The sequence below is a fragment of the Halichoerus grypus genome, chromosome 4, assembly GCF_964656455.1.
Source record: "Halichoerus grypus chromosome 4, mHalGry1.hap1.1, whole genome shotgun sequence".
NCBI lineage: Eukaryota > Metazoa > Chordata > Mammalia > Carnivora > Phocidae > Halichoerus > Halichoerus grypus.
The window spans coordinates 186,994,862-187,013,775 of NC_135715.1; the positions used below are offsets into that span (position 1 = coordinate 186,994,862).

General features: G+C 50.0%; 1 protein-coding gene across 5 annotated transcripts in view; it reads left to right on the forward strand.

The window, feature by feature from the left end:
* Positions 1-8,921, forward strand: part of NEU2 (neuraminidase 2) — a 79,644-nt gene extending 70,723 nt beyond the window's left edge. For 3 of the 5 annotated variants that reach the window (XM_036109562.2, XM_036109566.2, XM_036109563.2), the window contains 3 exons: positions 819-1,113; positions 5,597-5,801; positions 7,122-8,921. In XM_036109562.2, coding sequence (XP_035965455.2) covers positions 884-1,113; positions 5,597-5,801; positions 7,122-8,057 — 1,371 coding nt within the window. In that variant the 5' untranslated portion in view covers positions 819-883 and the 3' untranslated portion in view covers positions 8,058-8,921. Of the gene's footprint in view, positions 1-651; positions 1,114-5,378; positions 5,507-5,596; positions 5,802-7,121 lie in introns of those variants that run through there. The other 2 variants (XM_078071467.1, XM_036109571.2) reach the window with 2 other exon arrangements.
* Positions 8,922-18,914: the final 9,993 nt, after the last annotated feature.

The following is an 18,914-nucleotide window of genomic DNA, read 5'->3' on the forward strand; positions in this document are numbered from 1 at the left end:
TAGATGGGTTTATCTTGTAAGATCTTCACGGCATTGGCCCTGTCTGGGAAGACAGCCTTTATCCATGCACTCAATTGATGAGCATTGATGGAGCACTAATGATGTACCAGAAAATGCTCTTGATATTGGGTTGTAGTAGCAGATGAGGCGTAGAGTCTCTCTTCTCATGCAGCTTGGAGTCTACTGTGATATTTTTTCTCCCATTTTTTTCGGAGGAGGAAACTGGGATCTAAGAGGTCAAGAGAGTTGCCCTCCTTCCCCAGCTGGCCCTGGCAGAGCCAGGAAAGGAGCCGAGTCCAGCATGGCTCTTGCCCTCGCCCTTGCCCTCCCTCCCTCCCTCCGTCCCTGGGATTGTCCCAGGCCCCGGGAAGTTTGTTCCCTGCCATACACACATTTTGCTCGCTGCATCCATTTGAGAAGCAAGCTTGATTCAGGCTTCCCATGGCTCATTCTGATTCACTATGACTGTAGAGAGAGCTGGACAGTCTTCCTGTTGGTTAATGAGTACCAGCGTCCTAACTGGGCCGAGGCTGGGCTTGTATGTTGGCATCGCCCTGGAGCGTGTTGGCAGATGAGTGGGTGGCAGAAGTCGGGGCCTCCCTGAGATGTATATAGGCACTGGCAAGATAGAGGAGGGCCCTGAGACGCGCGGCTGGCCCAGAGGAATGCGGGAGCCCCACTGTTGTTCTAGAAGCTGGGTTCCCACTGCCTCTGCCACACACCCCGACTTCCCACCCAGGCACCAGGATCCCACTTGGAACACTCTCCCTGACGAACGGCTTCTCTTGGAATTGACCCACTTGTTCATTTGTTAACAGAAACAAGAGCTCTTCTGTACGAGGTAATTATGAAGTGATGGAGCGATATTGGGAATGTCTTAGACATGGCGGTTCTAAAGCGCGTGACAGCTCATCACCCTCAGCCCCCCGTCAGGGCACCCACTCTCTTCTTGGGGTGCCCAGAGTACCTGCTGAATGGGGAAGGATGTGGAGAAGGCTCCAGTTGGTCAGCTCAGGAAAACTGCTCATTCCACCCTCACGTTATTGCTGGTCTGAACTTCCAGGAGGCGGCTCCGTCATCCTGGACTGGCATGGGGATCAAGAAGCTCCTGGGGTAGGAATCCCCGCAAAGCACTGGGCCCATGCTGAGTTGTTGAGCCCATTGGAAATAGGGTTTTCTTGGGAAAAGAAGCTGCCCAAGCTTCAGGCTTGTTGCCCCACATGCTTGCTTTTGCTGCTCTTTGGAGAGGCGGCATTTCAACATGGTAGCCAACAGGCAAAAGTTCCACCCAAAACTAACCCCAAGAGCAAGGGCTGTTTCTCTCAGAAAAGCTGTGAAGTGTGCCTCTTTCTCCCTCTGCCCCTCCATGATTGGTTCTCACTTATTATTATAGGCTCCTGGAGGGCAGGGACCAGGGCTTATCTGTTTATCTGTTTCCTGGCACGTAGCAGGTGCTTAATGCAAATCTGTGAATTGCCAAAAGATTTTCTTGAAGTGGGCACATGGAAGCCTCTGGATTTGCAAGGTGCCCATAAGGTTGTGCTCCTAACAGGAGAGAGAGAGAAGACAGGCAGGACCGCTTGCCTTTTTTGAGAAAGCCATTCTGATGTGATCTCACCTCTGGGTCCTGTGGTGGGAGAGCCCAGTGGTTAGGGGTGTGGGTTCTGGAATTTGGCAGCTCTGAGCTCACACCTACCCACCTCCACCACCCACTCAAGGCAGTCACCTCCTGTCTCCCTGACCTACTTCTCAGTTTCCCCACATCTGAGATGGGAGTGCTACAGCCAGCCTATTGGGCTGGGTGGGGAGAAGTAAGCTTCCTTGGGGAAGATGCTTCGCTCTGGGCCTGGGCCCCACAAGACCACAAGCCATGGCACCTGCTGGTCGCCTTAGGTGGGACCATCTGAAACTGCTGCTATCCAACCATTTTTGACCTACAAAATGGTGGTTTCTCATGGTTCAACCTGACATTGTCACCCCATTGACCACCTGGATGCTGGCGCTAGAGGTGGGCTTGTGCTGAGGCCCCTGCCCACCCCTCCCCCAAGGAGTCATCCCCCATTGGAGACAGAAGTGCCTGCATGGTCACCCCTTACAGCTCTCTTCTTGCTAGGTGCGGAGACGGAAACCAGGGACGTAGGTTCTTGCCCAAAGATACACAAAGGGGACCTAGGACTGGAATCTGATTTTTTGACTCCTAATTCAGTTCTCTTCCCGCTGTGTTGGTCTCAAGCCGCTGCCATGGTGGGAGGCAGGGCTGGGTGCAGATGGGTCAGCTACCTACACAAGGTGCTAAAGCACCCCCAGAAATGTAACGAGGTGCGGGAAGATGGCATGTTCCAGAACTCCTTCCAGAGGCAGTACGGCAGGGAGTTAGAAGTGTCTTGAGTCCCAGCTCTGACACTTAAGTGTTAGTGAGCTCAGTTTCCTCATCTGTACCATGGGATTAAAAATAGTGTCTATTTTGTGGGGGTGTTGTGGGTATTAAATGAATACATATTTGTAATTTGTATTGTAAATATTAAAATGTATAAATACAATTTACAAAAAACTTTTAGAACTATAGTGGAGCACTTAAAAGAGTGCTGGCCGTTCGTAAAGGCCATGTAAGTGTTGGTTATGATGATTGTGAAGACATTTGGGGACGTTATTGTCAACGGGCGTGCCAGTCTGGGCCGGTGCTAAGTTGCTGAGAATAGAGAGGAGCCCTCGAGCTCACACACAGGTTCCTTTTCCTCTGCACCTGCCCTCCTTTGCCTGCTTTGGCTCAACATACACATGGGACAAATACTTAGACAAGCAGCCCGTGTGGGACTGGGTTACATGTGTCCACAGCCCCCCTCCCCTTGCATGCCAGCCTCTCTTCCACAGGGACATGGCTCTCAGCCAGGTTTTCAGAGGGCAGGGCATTTGTGAGGTCAAATAAGGCCATCCCTGTCGAGTGCTCAGACAGGTCCTGGTCCTAGTGAGCACTATTTGGTATTTGGCCATAAACTTAACTTCCCATCCCCACGTCCAGGGATCTTTCTTTTTTTTTTTTAAGGACTTTTTTTTTTTTTTTTTTAAGATTTTATTTATTTGCGAGAGAGAGAATGAGAGACAGAGAGCACGAGAGGGAGGAGGGTCAGAGAGAGAAGCAGAGTCCCTGCTGAGCAGGGAACCCGATGTGGGACTCGATCCCGGGACTCCAGGATCATGACCTGAGCCGAAGGCAGTTGCTTAACCAACTGAGCCACCCAGGCGCCCAGGGATCTTTCTTTTATTCATAAACTCCCCAAGTCCAGGGATCTTTCTTTTATTCACAAAGCATCCTGAGTGTCTAGAACAACACAGGGCATAAGGTAGGAACACAATAAACATTTGCTAAATGAATGACTACATTTGCCCCCACCCTAAAGGAGAACAGTGTCTCAGGAGGGAATCTGGAAAACAGCGACAGACACTATGGAAATCAATTCAGAATACTTTAAGCTGGGCATTCCCAGCTCCTCCCTAATTTGCCCTCCAAATTTAATTAATTTTGCTGTTTCCCCGTTTCTAAGAACCTGGCTCCTCTTTCAATTATTCTGTCTCTGCTTCATCCAGGCTTTTATTTTGTCTCACCTGGGAGCTTGCAACAGATTCATCTTCTGCCCACGCTCCCCTTCCCTGGAGCCAAAAGAGGGACTTCCTAAAAAATAAATCAGGTTAGATCACTCCCTTGCCTAAACAAATTTGAAACCTTCCCGTTGCCTCCAGGCTAACATCCAACTCTGATGGTCAGTGAGCATCACCAGCGTTAGTCATCCGGAAATGCAAATCAAAACCCCAGCGAGATGCCACTTCACACCCCGTAGGGTGGCTGTTATCAAAAAGACACAATATGCAGTGTTGATGCGGAGAGATTGGAACCTTTCTACAGGGCTGGCAAGAATGTAAAATGTTGCAGCTGATGTAGAAAACAGTCTGGCAGCTCCTCAAAAAGTTAAACATGGAAGTACCATATGACCCAGCAACTCGGCTCCTAGATAAACACCCAAGAGCTTAAATAAACTGTTGATCAGTTTTCTAGGGAACACTGTTAAACTGCCTCTTTCTCCCCCATTTCATTTTTATTTGTGATCATACTTGATTCTTTCCCATTACATTTCATAACAAAGTTTCAGCCTCGCTGCCACTATGTCTACTAACCTCCCACGTTCTTGAATTCCAGTTACCAGGTCTAGATCTTGCCATGAAGACAGTCCTTCCATCCAATTTGAGGCAAACACACGTTTTTACCTTGTGCAGCATTTGCCTTTCTTGATTGTATTTTGTCAGATTGGCCTAACAGTAATATTCATTATGGATTGAATAAAATACTGATAGATTGCACTAATTTCTCCAAAATGTTAAATTAAGTTTTAAATAGATAATACATGTCCACGGTAGGAAAAGAGGCAAGCAGGAGGAAGGGCATACAGAGGAGTGTGCTGCTTACTGCTCACCCCACTTTCCACTTCCCCTCCCCCACAGCCAGTTGCTGGCGGGGCTCCCCGGGAAGCAGGCTCTGGAACCAGGACAGGAGGTTGATGGGGGCACCTCCTGGGGTCAGCTCAGTGGGAGGGAGGGGAGGGCAGTAGGAGCGCGCAGAGGGAGTCTCTGGGAAGCCTCAGCTGAGCCCACGGGAGCCCTGGAGCTGGGCCGGCCCTTGAGAGCGTCCCAGGTAGGACAAGGGAGCCAGGTCTTTATGTTCTGGGCAGGCTCATCATCAGAGGCAGCCCTTCCTGGGGTATGGCCTTGGTGCTTTTCAGATGGCAGTCCTGTCCCTCCTCCTGTCCGTCTTCCTCTGCAGCCATCACTCCCTGAAGTGGGAACCAGCTGGCCCAGCATGGAGACCACTGTCATCCACAGTCCCCAAGTCATCTCCAGCTCTCCCTACCCTTTTTGGTCAAATGCTTATTTTTAATTTTTATTTTCTTATACATCCGGAAGACACTTCCAGCCCATGTGAGCTGTCAGGAGCCCCTCTCTTCTATCCCCAGCACCCCCTCTCTGCTCCAGGGGTGGAGCCCACATGGTGGGTGTAGCTGGGCCTTAGCTTCAGAGCCTTGAGAATCAAGGCTTTTTTTTTCCCCACCTTTTTTCCTTTTTTTCTAAGGCAACTTTCTAGGGCTCTGCAGTTATAAAAAAAAAAAACCTCCCATGTGTCATTTTCTGGCAGTTGGACAGATGCAGAGCACCACTCAGCAAGCACTCCTTTCCTACCCAAGGTTTAGCATTTGATTGATGAGTTGGGTTTAGAAAAGGCAGTTGAAGGTGATCACAAATCTGTTGTAAGAAGGTTTATTAATTTATAATAAGAATATAGCACAAAATACTCTTTTCCAAATACCTTCTCTCTGATGTCTCACGGACAGATTGCTGCCAAACTCCCTGGGACGCATGTGCACAATTGGTAGACAGGCTCTTGGAATGTAATAAAAGGGGATGAACCCCATGCAGCAAGAGGACAGGCCACCCCAACATTGGGTGGCTTGCCTATGGGGTGAGCAGCACTTGCCTGGGAGGATGGCTGTGGCCCCATCTCAGGATGTGACTGCAAGACTCATTTTCTTATCCTGTGCCCACCCCCAAGCCCCATGGCATCCTGCCCCGTCCTGCAGAAGGAGAGAGTGTTCCAGTCAGGAGCCCATGCCTACAGAATCCCCGCTCTGCTCTACCTGCCTCAGCAGAAGACACTGCTGGCCTTCGCAGAAAAGCGGATGAGCAAGAAGGACGAGCACGCAGAGCTGATTGTCCTGCGCAGAGGAAGCTATGATGCGTCCACCCACCACGTCCAGGTAAGGTAGGGTGAGGCTACAAGTGCTCCTCTGGGAGTACAGGGCCCATTCCATCCTTAGATGGCTGAGGTCTGAAGAACAGAGGGACAAAATACACTGAATCCCAAGAGGGACCCAGAGACCTATCAGGGGTGGGGCAGAGAAGGTGTCCCCAGGTGATCACCTAGATCTCACATGGGATCACCGTGAACAAGTCAGGTTGTCATGGCTACATCTGCTTTATTGCATGACGGGACAAGTCAGTCAGGAGACTGATGTTTGGAAAGCTTCCTACATCCCTGAAAACCTAAGGGAGGAGGAGTTTAGTATCACATAACTGGGGGTGGATTATATCCTTTTAGTAAAATTAACCTGGGGAGCAGGGTGAAGGTTGGAGTAATTTGCTTGTGTCTTGAGATTCCAGCATGTAGACCAAGTAGTTAATTTTGATTAACTACATCCAAGGCTGGCTTATCATATCTGAAGGGCTTAATATTATTATTATCATTACCTTGTGGTCATTATTGCACAGTAGCTATCCAGAGCATGGGGTCTGAAGCAGATGGACTTGGGATCAAGTCCTGGTTCCATCACTTACCAGAGGTATGGTGTTGGGCAACTTATCTACCACATCTAAGCCTCTCATTCTCCAGACATGAGATGGAGCCAGTAACACCCGTGCCCCAGGCGTTAGGGATTAGCTTTAGATGAGACAGCAGACGTCATGCTCTTGGCACAGTATCTACCCCTAGAATCATCCATCGGTGGAGAGCTATTAATGGATGGGGATGGACTACAGAAGCGCAGTATGTATGACTCAGACTCGGACTGTGGAAGCTCAGTGTGAGTCCTTGGTGTTGTGGTGCTGCCCCTCCTCGGCTGCATTAAGAGACTATGATGTGTAGAAATGGGAGGTGATTGTCTTCTTCTGCCCCACACTGGTCAGACTGTTGTAGTTACTCCAGGGCTTTACTTGTCAAGAATGGGAAGCTGGACTGGGCTGGTAGGTCGAGGGAACCAGGAAGAAGCTAGGAATGGCTCGTGTCTGAATCATCTTTGTATGCTGGGGTCTGGCACATGGCAGGTGCCCTGTAATGTATGGTGCTCTTCAAATGAAGAGGGCGCTGCCTCGGAGGGAGTGAGGGGGGCCCTGGCTCCCACCGCTCTGGGGAGGCGTTGTGCAGATGAATGAGTGCTGCATGGAGAGCTCTTTCCGGTGACCTTTGATTTTTACCCCCTGAGATACACCCCCTTCCCCCCACATTGCTGCTCCTGGCACCATCACTGCCACTGGCCATTTCAAAGTTGTTCTTCTCCTCCTTTCTGTCCCCTCACATTCAGTGGCATGCTCAGGAGGTGGTGGCCCAAGCCCAGCTGGAGGGCCACCGGTCCATGAACCCGAGCCCCTTGTATGACGAGAAGACGGGAACCCTCTTCCTCTTCTTCATTGCCATCCCCGGGCAGGTCTCCGAGCACCACCAGCTCCACACCAGGGTCAACGTGACGCGGCTGTGCCAGGTCACCAGCACGGACCACGGGAGGTCCTGGAGCCCTGCCAGAGACCTCACCGGCCCGGCCATCGGCGCGGCCCATGAGGAATGGGCCACTTTTGCGGTGGGTCCGGGGCACTGTCTGCAGCTTCACAACAAGACCCAGAGTCTGGTGGTGCCCGCCTATGCTTACCGGAACCTTCACTCCCTCCGGGGGCCTTCCCCATTTGCCTTCTGCTTTGTCAGCCACGACCACGGGCACACATGGAAGAGAGGAAACTTTGTGGCCCAGGACACCCTGGAGTGCCAAGTGGCTGAAGTAGGGGGTGCGGAGCAGACGGTGGTGTATCTGAATGCCAGAAGCCCCCTCGGAGCCAGGGTCCAGGCCGAGAGCACCAACGAGGGGCTCGACTTCAAGGAGGCCCGACCAGTGAAGAAGCTGGTGGAGCCTCCCCACGGCTGCCACGGGAGCATCATCAGTTTTCCCGACCCCCATGCGGGCTCAGGAGCCTCAGACAAATGGTTGCTCTACACCCACCCGACTGACCCGCAGCAGAGAGCCAACCTGGGAGTGTACCTCCACAGGCGGCCCCTGGGCCCCGAGGCCTGGTCGGAGCCCGCTCTGTTGGCCGCGGGGAGCTGTGCTTACTCAGACCTCCAGAGCATGGGCGCCGGCCCAGATGGGTCACCCCAGTTTGGGTGTCTGTATGAATCGGATGATTACGAAGAGGTGGTCTTCCTCATGTTCACCCTGAAACAAGTCTTCCCAGCTGAATTTTTGTCTTAGTGAGCCGGTTGTGTGGCCATCCAGGAAGGGCTCCCGACTGAGAGGCCCACGGTTTCCCCCCTGGGCTTTGGATGCCAGCTCTTGGTTCCCTTCACCGAGAGCGTGCGCAGACACCCGCCTCCTGCCTCTTTTCCTCCTTTGATGTTTCAGTCCTTCTAAGGGATTCAGTTTTGAGCCCAGAAGTTGAAGGAACCTGGCTTCCCACAGCCCCTCGACAGGGAAGGTGCGGAGAGCTGTCGCTCTGCATGGCTCAGCCTGCCTGCTGCCCGCCCCAGCTTTGTGCGGGTCTTGATAAATGATGGAGTCCAGCCCATTTCTTCTTGGTAAACGCTCATCATGTTCCTGGGGAAAGGCTGAGACAAAGCTGTAATAAATTAGCAGAGAGGTCTGTGTGTGCGTGTGTGTGTGCGTGTGCATGCACGCGCACGTGTGTTCTCAATGATGCTTTAGAGGAGACCTCACGGGAGACAGCTTTGCAGGGAGGTAAGGCAGGTCTAGGAAAATTAAGCTAATCTAAGTCATTGTGTCAGTTTCCCAGGGCTGCCGTAACAAATCAATACAAACTTGGTGGCTTAAAACAACAGAAATTTATTCTCTGACAGTTCTAGAGGCTGGAAGTCCAAAATCAAAGCATCAGCAGGACTGTACTCCCTCTGAAGGCCCCAGGAGAGAACCCCTCCTTGCCCTTGACCCCAGGCATTCCCCAGCTCATGGCTACCTACCTCCCTTTAATGCCTCTGTCTGTGAGTGGCTTTCTCCCCTTCTCCTGTGTTTTCTGTCTCTTACAAGACACCTGTCATTGGATTTCTGGCACACCCAGATAACCCAGGATAATCCTGCACTCAATTATATTTGCAAAGACTCTTTTCTTTTTTCTTAAATTTTATTTTATTTTATTATGTTGTTAATCACCATACAGTACATCATTAGTTTTTGATGTCGTGTTCCATGATTCATTGTTTTCAAAGACTCTTTTCTAAATGTCACCTTCACCGATTCTGAGGGTTAGGACATGGATTTATCTTTTGGAGCCACCGTTCAGCCCACTACAGGCATCAGAAGTGATTTTGGTACAGGTGATGTAGCCAAAGGTGGGAATGAAATTCAGATGAATCAGATAATTCAGAAGAATGAAGGGGGTAGGAGGGGCCGGGCTGCTGGATGTGCGTCTGTGGTACAGAGCTGCTCTGGGGCATCCGGTCTTTGCGGTGACAGGGATGCCACCATGTGGAGGTAAAGAGAGAGGGGCGAGGGTCCTGTGCTTGTGTAGTCCTTCCTGTATAGAAAGAGCAGGGAGAAGGCCACTCTCCGGTTGTCATGAGGGTGATAACCTGAGAGGGGAGCCCTGGGCGGATGGGGCTGACACTTCTCTGACCTCTGGGGTCTTCAGGAGCCTTTGTCATATGTCCCCGTGGAAACGTGGACTTGCTGCCTGCCCCCATCAGAGCCCCTCCTACCAATTGGATCAATCTAATAGTTTGATGGCAGCCATCAAGGACAACAGTTATGGGTTCTTGCAATTGAGCAGTTTCTCCATGTGGCCAGGCAGTGGTTAAATGGAATTTTCACAGTGAGGGGAGCTGGAGGTGTGGCTTTTGTTCTGGGTGTGTTTCCCGGCACTGGCCTCCTATCTGGGTGCTACCTCTCTCTGCGGGGTTTTATGAAATCCAGCTGGAAGGATAAAGAAGTAGGGCCTGGTTATTGCTGGGGTGGAAAGTAAGCCTTGGGGATGCCACCTGCTGTCTTCTAAACCCTGCAAAGTTAGCTATGCAGAGGCCAGAGGCCCAGCCAGGAGAGTGAGGACAAGGGCACATTGGCCAGGGGCAGCACACTGTCAAGAGGTTTAGAGGTAGGGTGGCCTGATCGCATATGATCCAAATCAGGACACTTTTGAGAGTGAAAAGAGGATGGTATTAATAATTATACCAAGCAATGGGCGTCACCCAGGACTGTCCCAGGCAAACTGAGAGCTTTAAGAGAAAAAGACCCACCAGGGATTGTATCAGGAGCTGGCCTCTGCTAACTACCCTGGGAGAGTCAACCAATTAAGGGTCTTTTTTTTTTTTTTTTTTTTTTAAAAATTTTATTTATTTGCGAGAGAGAGAATGAGAGACAGAGAGCATGAGAGGGAGGAGGGTCAGAGGGAGAAGCAGACTCCCCGCCGAGCAGGGAGCCCGATGTGGGACTCGATCCCGGGACTCCAGGATCATGACCTGAGCCGAAGGCAGTCGCGTAACCAACTGAGCCACCCAGGCGCCCCAACCAATTAAGGGTCTTGATGTGAGTTGGGAATAGGATAGGACATCTGGACATGCCAAGCTCAGAACATTATTTTCTTAGACCTTCACAGAGGTCAGTAGGTCTCAATTCTAACTGCTTGTTAGAATTTCCTGGGGAGCTTTTACACCATGATGATGCCTGGGCTCCACCCCTGACCAGCTGATTCAGAATCTCTGGTGATGGCAGCCAGGGATGAGTATTTTTTTATTTTTTCAAAAGCTCCTCAGGTTATTCTAGTGAGCATAAGGATCAAGAACTGCTGGCACAGATGGTCGCTAAAGTTCCTTCTACTTCTAAATGTATACAAATATCAAAGTCTTCGGATCTGAATGAAAAAAGCAACTGTTGATTTGGTTAGAGCTGAACTGATCTATTCATTGAAAAATTCCACTAAGAGAGTGAAAAGCCATAGATGGGGAGAAGATATTTATAACACATATATCTGACAAAGGACTTGTATCCAGAATATATAAAGAGTTCCTACAAACCAATAAGAAAAAGACAATGCAATAAAAATGGGCAAAAGGCTTGAACAGGCACTTCACAAAAGAGGATATCATAAAGGGTGCTAAACACATGGTCATCAGAGAAATGCAAATTAAAATCATGAGATACCCACTAGAATGATTACAATTAAAAAGACTGACAACAGCAAGTATTGGCAAGTATGTGAGGCAACCAGAACTCTCATGCATTTCTGGAGGAAGTGTAACTGGTATGAGCACTTTGGAAAGCTGTTTGGTAGTATCTACCAAAACTGAACATGCAAATACTCTATGACCCAACTCTTCTACTCTGCAGTACGCATCTAAGAGAAATGAATACATACAGCTGCCAGAGACGTATAAGAATGTCCATGGCAACTTCATTCCTAAGAGTCCCAAAGTGGAAACAATCCAAATGTCAGTTGAAAACAGAATAGATATCTGAATTGGGCAATATTCACTCAATGGAATATTTCACAATAATAAAAAAAATGGGCTCCTATTGCACACAAGAGCGTGGATGGTTTTCTAGACATTATATATCGAATGAAAGAAGCCAGATTCAAAAGACTACCTACTTGATGACTCTGTTCATATGAAGTTCAAGAACAGGCAAAATAAATCTATGGTGTATAAGTCGGGAGCGGCTATTTGTGGTGGAGGAGAGCTGTTCACAGAGAGCTGGAAGAAATCTTCTGGGTGCTGGAAACATTCTGTTGTTTGATCTGGTGCTGGTTAGGAGGGCGAATATATAGGTGAAAATTCAATAGGTTGTACACACAAGATTTGTGTACCTTACTGTGTGTACGCTATACCATGATGAAAAATAAAAGTTGAACTGAATAGATTTGCTAGTTAAACCTCCAAATCAATATATTATATTGGGTTGTAAAACTTTGGAACTGAATTTGTATAATAAAGTTTTTGGGGGAGAATCATTTTAGATTTACAGAAAAGTTACAAAGATAGTATGGAGTGTTCCCATATACCCTACACCCAGTTTCCCCTAATGTTAACATCGTATGTAACTCTGGTACATTTGTCAAAACTAAGAGATTAATATTGGTACACTACTATTAACTAAACTCTAGACTCTATTCGGATTTCACCAATGTTTCTACTAATGTCCTTTTACTGTTCTAGGATCCAATCCAGGATACATTTAGTACATTTAGTGAAACTGAATTTTTACTACAATTTGTGTCCATGGAGACACACACATACCCACAGATTGATACACAGTTCCAGGAGCCCCTCCGCTCGCATCATGAGGCCTGGGGCAAGTCCAGGGTGGTCGCCTTGGAAGGCCCAGAACCTGGCCCTGCAGAGAGGGCAGGTAGGGTGGTCTGCTAAGCCCAGTGGTGCTGATAGAGAAGATCTGACCCTCTCAGGAGAGACCCTCTCCCTGCACAGTGAGATTAACATGGTGGCCACAGAGAGTAACTGGAACTTGTCCATTCTTAGAGGTAAGGCTGCATGTCGTGAGATACAAAACGTTAGCCTGTAGAGATGGAAGTGAACTTGAAGTCTATTAAGTCCAGCCTCCTCCACTGAGGGGGATGAAAGCAGGTCCCATGAGGTGCAGTGACTTTCTCAAGGCCACACGGCCAGTGGCAGGGCCAGGAGAGCAACTGGGTTTTGGAGTCTTGACCAGTGTCCCCGCATCTGTTCTCAGTTGTCTCTACTGTCCCCATCTGACCATCCAAGAAGTACAAAGGGGTCTGTATGACGAGGTTCTGGGATGTGGAGTTCTGCTTGGCTGGTCCCTGGGGCCTGTGCCCTTAGCCCTGGGTCCCATGCCTCCCTGCGTGGCATGGCCTCTCCAGAGAGGGTGGGGAGAGGGCAGCTCGGGTGGCAGCGCTGGTCTGTGGACTCGCCAGCCGGGGTGTTCTAAGAAGGCAGCGACTCGTGCAGAGCCGAGAGGAGTCAGGAGAGCTCAGCGCTCCAAAGCCCTGCTCTGCTTTGTGAGATTTCAGTGCCGGGACCACACCACCGCCCGCACAAATCCCCATCCCGTGAAGAAGAGAGGAAGAAATCCAGTATTTAAATGTGATACTTTAATCACACTGCCCAAAAGGTGAGAAAGCTGACTGTACTTTTGGCAAGGTGTTTCTTTTTCAAATTCCATTTTTGTACTGTTTTTAGGGGAGGATTTCAGTGGAATAGATGCCAAACGTTTGGAAGTATAAAGAGGCAAGGAAAAAACACCCGTAATCCCACTAACCAGAGGCACATTTTCTTCTGGTCTTTTATCTGTGAAATTTGCTGAGATCATGCTGCAGAACCAATGTGGGATGGTGCTTCTTCTCCCCACTTGACATTATATCTGAAGCATCTCCTCCATGTTGTATTCTTGCAAAAGATACTATGCCAAAGGAACATACCATGAATTATGTAATCATTCCTGAGTATTTGAAAGTGAAGTTACTTTTGCTTTTTTTCTGTTCTACAAACACTGAGATGAACATCTTTGTGAGTAAATCTTGGTCCTCATCTGTGACTCTTCGGTAAACTGAATCTTCTAAGAGGAATTACTGAATCAAAGATGAACATTTGAAATCTCTTGAAATGTGTTGTTTGCAAATATAAAGTACAACTCTCCGTTGTGAATCAAGGTGTCTTGAAATGGCTTTCTTCTTTTATAATTTTTAAACACCTGAGCTCCTAGAAAAATTGATTAAGTCATGCGTTTGTTCCTTAATTCATAAGCCATGCTTCCTGCTTTCTCCCTATGTGATTGTAGTGGCCATGTATCAGAGAGGGGATGAGACAGGGTGGGAAGGAGGAAAGCCGAGAGCTGCAGGGAGCAGTCAGAATTCCAGAAAGGTGGCATGCCACAGCGAGAATGCTGGGAGAAGGGGATCTTGACAAGAAAGTTTGAGTGGGAAGCAGTCACTTTCACAGTGAGGACAGTTCATTCAAAAGGACCATCAGTTGAGGCGAATGCCCCCCCAGAAGGAAGCAGGTGGGGTCCTGGTTCTCAGGCTTGGCTGCCTGCTGGACTAGCCAGGGGGTGTCCAGGCCCTCCAGAGAGATTTCCTTTTTTTAAAAAGATTACTTATTTAATTATTTATTTAGAGTGAGCACAAGTGGGGGAGGGGAAGAGGGAGAAGCAGACTGCCCACTGAGAAGGGAGCCCGATGCAGGACTCGATCCTGGGACTCCAGGATCATGACCTGAGCCGAAGGCAGTTACTTAACCAACTGAGCCAGCCAGGCACCCCCTCTCCTTCTTTTTTTAAAGATTTTATTTATTTGAGAGAGAATGAGAAAGAGAGAGAGTTGATTTTTTTTTTAAGATGGAAAAATCTTAAGCTTCCTTGTGGGGCGAGGGGGAGGAGAGGGAGAAAATCCAGGTAGGTCAGGGTGGCTTCAGGACCTGTCCCAGCAAGATGATTTGGGAACCCAGAAGAACAGTGGGGATAGAGGTCGACATAGTTGCATTTGAGGGTGGCCTGGGAGACCCGTCTACTGTTTGTGGGAGAAAAGGGAGGGGTTTATTTTTTGATGGCTTCTGGCTTCTGCGTGAGCTGCTCTGAGGAGCTTGGGGAGGTGAGGAAGGCCAATGGGGACAAGGCAGGCTCTGGTGTGGCAGCTGGCTCGGTGAGGCAGAGGGCGTGTCTACAAGAGCCTGGCCGCCAGGCGGGTTGGGAGCTGTGGGCTTGTCCAGCCTCAGCTGCCTGGTACGGTGTTTCCCTGGTGAAGGTCTGCACCCCATCTGAAGGAGGAGCCTGGCTGGAGGTTTTGGCGGGGAGGGGGGTGCGGGGGGAGGGTGCGGGGAGAGGAGTCAAGGGTGGAGAGTGGCCTGTGATGGGGGCTGTGAGTGTGGAGGTGAGGAAGGGAAGGAGGGGCTTCTTGTGAACAAAAGAAGGGAGGGAGGTGGTGGTCTGAGGGGTGGAGTGAGAGATCCGAAGATCAAGATTTGGGGTGCGCACATTCCAAGAGCTGCCACTACAATGGGCAGACGTGAGAGTAGATGCCCCTCCAGAGGTGGGGTAAGGAGCCCTCCTGCCAAGTCCCCAAGGGTGGGATGGGGAAGAAGAAGGGAGGCAGGCTCATCTGGTGGCCAGATTAGTCTTTACAAGTACAGGATCTGGGGCTTTGTACTAGGGGCAGCCAGGAGCTGTTGGAATATTTTCAGTAGGGAAGTGGCAAACCAAAGCCAGGCTTTAAGAAGATGAACCTGGACGTTCTTTGCAGTCTGCATTGCAAACCAGGCTTGGAATTGCAGATTTGGGAGATCAACTAGGTCTCTGCTGCAAGGAGAACGAGGGCCTCCCAGTGGGAAGGGATTTGCAGGGTGACAGGTTCGACAAGCAGCCGAGGCCCCTGTCCCCCTCGGCCACACGGTGACCAGGTGGTCGTCACGCCCTACTTGAGTTCACAATAAGAAACCTGGAGGGTAGGGTAAGAACCATACTCTGTTCCACTGGGAACCTGGTCGAATTCTGAAACTCTTGTGGACAGGGGACCAGCACCCATGCCTGGAACCCAGCTCTTCCTTCATCTGTGCCACTTCCAACAAAGGGGGCCCAAGAGGCTTCCAGAGAGAAGCAGGGGAGCATTTAGGTGAATGGCACAGAGACTCTGGCCTAAGAATTTCAGGGTCCAGCACAGAATTCTGGTCTCATCTAACTCAAAGTGTGTCGCATGCGTAGTGGTTCTGGGGTCAAGCAGACATGAGCTAGAATCTCAGATCTGCCACTAACTTAAAGATGAATTATTTCTTTAAGGTCTCTGGTTCTTGATCTCTCTGCCAGTAAAATGGAGATAGTAATAAGACGCTCTTATGGGGCATCGTGAGGATTGAATGAGGCGATTCTTGCCAAGAGCTTAGCACAGTGTCTCACACACACTAGCTGATAGGTAGATACTAGCTTCTGTTATGATTCAGCACGTATTTAGTACGTACTGCTATGGACCGCATTATTTCCCCTCCAAGGTCACCTGTTGCAGCCCTAACCCCCAGTGACTGTATTTGGAGATACGGTAATTAAGGTTAAGTGAGTTCATAAGGATGAGGTCCTAATCCTCTAAGGTTGGTAGCCTTATAAGAAGAGGAAGAGGGAGAAATCGCTCTCTGCTCCCCGTCCTCCCCCCCCCCCCCCCCCCGCCCCGCTGCTGCATACAGGTAAGAAGAAAAGCCACGTAGGAGGCAGCAAGAAGGCAGCCATCGGTGAGCCAGGGAGAAGGTCCTCAGTAGAACTCGACCACCCTGATCCCCTGATCTTGGGCTTCCAGCCTGCAGAGCTGTGAGAAAATGTCTATTGTCGAAGCCCCCGAGTCTGTGCTATTTTGTTGTGGCCGCTGAGGAGACCATGTCCTACATGGCAATGTGGGCTGGATGCTGCATCCTCAAGGGTGCCGGGAGGTGATGATCTAATGAGGAGATAGGAGAGGTGCCAGTCGTGATGGGAAAACACTCTGAGCGAAGAGCGGGCAAAATTGTGCCTCCTGAGGGGGGCCAGCGCCAAGAGGAGGGATGATACTCTGCGGGAGGGTCAGGAAAAGACCATGCTTCCGCAGCCTGGAGGCTGGCCCATCCCAGGGAGGGTGAGGCCATGGGGGAGGGCAGTGTCGGGGTGGGCGGCATTTCCAAGGCGACGTTCACGCAGCTTGGGAAGCCCATCAGGGAGCCCACTGGGGAGGAGGGATGTGGTCAGCAAAACGCAGAGCTTCCCGACACCCGGGGCCGGCCACGCAGGAGGAAGTCCACAAGAGGACAGCGAGCCGAGGATCCCGATGGGATTGAAGCTGGAACCAACAGCGTGGTTTTGCTTTTCGTTTTGGCGCATTCGTTAGGAGAACCGCTGGCCATGGAGGCAAAGAGGAAGGGGAAGAGAAGACGAGGCTGGGAAGGAGTTGACGTATAATCGCCACGGAAAGCTAGTGCTCTCGGCAGAAAATGCACTTAGGAAATGATGCAGTAACAGGCCCAGCCGAGGGAGGGTTGGGGTGTGCGCGGGGCCAGCTCAGAGGCTGGAGGCCGCCCAGCGGCGGCAGTGGCCTCCCCATCACGCGTCAGTGGCAGCCGGGTGGCCTCAGCAGGCTGCCCGTGCTGGTCCATGTCTTGGCTCAGAGCCCCAGAGTTGCTGGCTCCAGAGTTTGGCAAATCTGACCCTGGGGGCAGAGAGCCAGGGAGGGGTGTTTGCCCCCGCCACGCGGTCACCTGAAGGAGATCACTGGTGTACTTTGCTTTACACACAAGGTGTGGCTCGGTGTCACAGGGATGCAAAGGCGCAAGGGCCTCCAAGGCTGTGGGCCAGCCCTTCCCACATTCATGTTCATTGCAGGAAACACACCCAGGCAGCTTTCTGGGAAAGGGAGCATACAAGTTTTTTTAAAAAAATTCAAATCATATTACAAATGCAGAGGGACAGTTCTTTTTTTAAATGAATCCTGTGATGAAAGTCAAGAAGCACTTTGAAACGCAAGTCACCAAGGGCTGTTGTTAAAAAGCTATTTCATAAGTAGGATCCATGTCACTTTCTTAAAATGGGACACCAGAATTGCCCCTCTGGGCTGGAGGAAATATGAAGACCCAATTCCCATACACCGTAGGTATGTCAGTTGGCGCAACCTCTTTAGAAGACAGTATGGCATCATTAACCCAAACAAAAAGTGTGCACAGCCTTTGGACCCTGGTCGCCCTTCTAGGGACCTCTCTGGCAGGTACATCTACTCTGCTTTGTAATAGCAAACGTTGGAAACAATCTCAGCGTCCACCAGTAGGAGATTGGTACAATGCATGATGCTATGGCATGTGATAGTAGGCTGGCTTTTAAAAGAATGTGGTAGATACCAAAAAGCTCCATGAAATGTTCAGAAATACTGTGAAGTGAAAAAAAGTAAGCTGTACAACAAGGTTTTTAAAAAAATGAGGCCTTGCAAAATTATGCTTGCACAAGCATAGAAAGTGTTGCAAGAATATAAAGATGCTGGCCCTGGGGCGATGGGGCTGGGGGCCCGGGGTGGCAGGAATACTTACACTCTTGGTTGAATTTTTACTATGGGCGTGTATTACTTTTTTCACTTAAAAAAAAAGATTAAAGAAAAAAAGTCCGTCTCTTCCTTATGAATCCAGAGGGCCGTGCGCTGGAGGGGGTATCTCCAGGGATGCAACCAGCCCTCCACAAAAAGCCAAGCCTTCCCGAAAGATTTCACCCGCGCCTTCTGGAACCCGAGTTGTCTTTTTATTTATTTAATTTTTATTACAGAAAAGTAGTATGTGGTCGCAAAGGAAATCCGGGAAAGTAGAAGGAGGAAAAAGATTGCTCGTGGATCTGCTACCTAACTCACCACCCTTCGTATTTGGTGATTTCCCAGGATAACTTTTTTTTTTCCGTAGCTGGATTCATACTGTAGCCTCAAATTGGTTTCCTGATGTTTTTCTTTTCTTTTTTTTTAAAATTTACCAGTGTATTTTGAATATGTTCCTGCGTCCTTAACAATCTTGGCAAAAGACACAAGTTATTTTTGTGGATGTGATTTTCTCCCTTATCCAATTCTTCCCCAAATCGAGCCCCGTTCTCCTGGTTGCACTTCAGGTCTATTTGATTTCCTGGCAAGGGGAGAGCTGTGCGCTGCCAGGCCTCTGGTATCCGAAGGAAATCCTTGGGCACAGTTATGGACTCGGTGAGCCCTGGGAGGGGGGGCCCGCCTCCATCCCTGAAGGTGTGGGTACCATGGGAACAGGAGAGGCGGGGCCCTTGGAAAGTGGCGGCCCCAGCGCAGGGTCACACAGGAACTCAGGGCCAGAGGCAAGAGTTGGAGGCTCCCCCTGGTGGTGGGGAGTCACAAGGCTCCGAATCTGACCCATTTTAGGTTATTTTTAGTTGTAGGTGAAGAGCACTTTTATAGAATCCTGTCCTCTTTCAGACCAGGGTCGTTAAACCAATGGCCAGTGTCATTGACACTGGCCGCTGGCTGGAGCCCCGCCCCCCCAGGCTCTGTCGTCCAGGCACCGGTCAGGAGGGCCACCTTGGGGACCTGCCTCATCTAGAGCACCCACCTCACACCAGACACTTAGCAACCTCACAAACACCCTTCAGCAGAGATATTACTACCCCCTTCACAGAGACGCAAACGAGGAT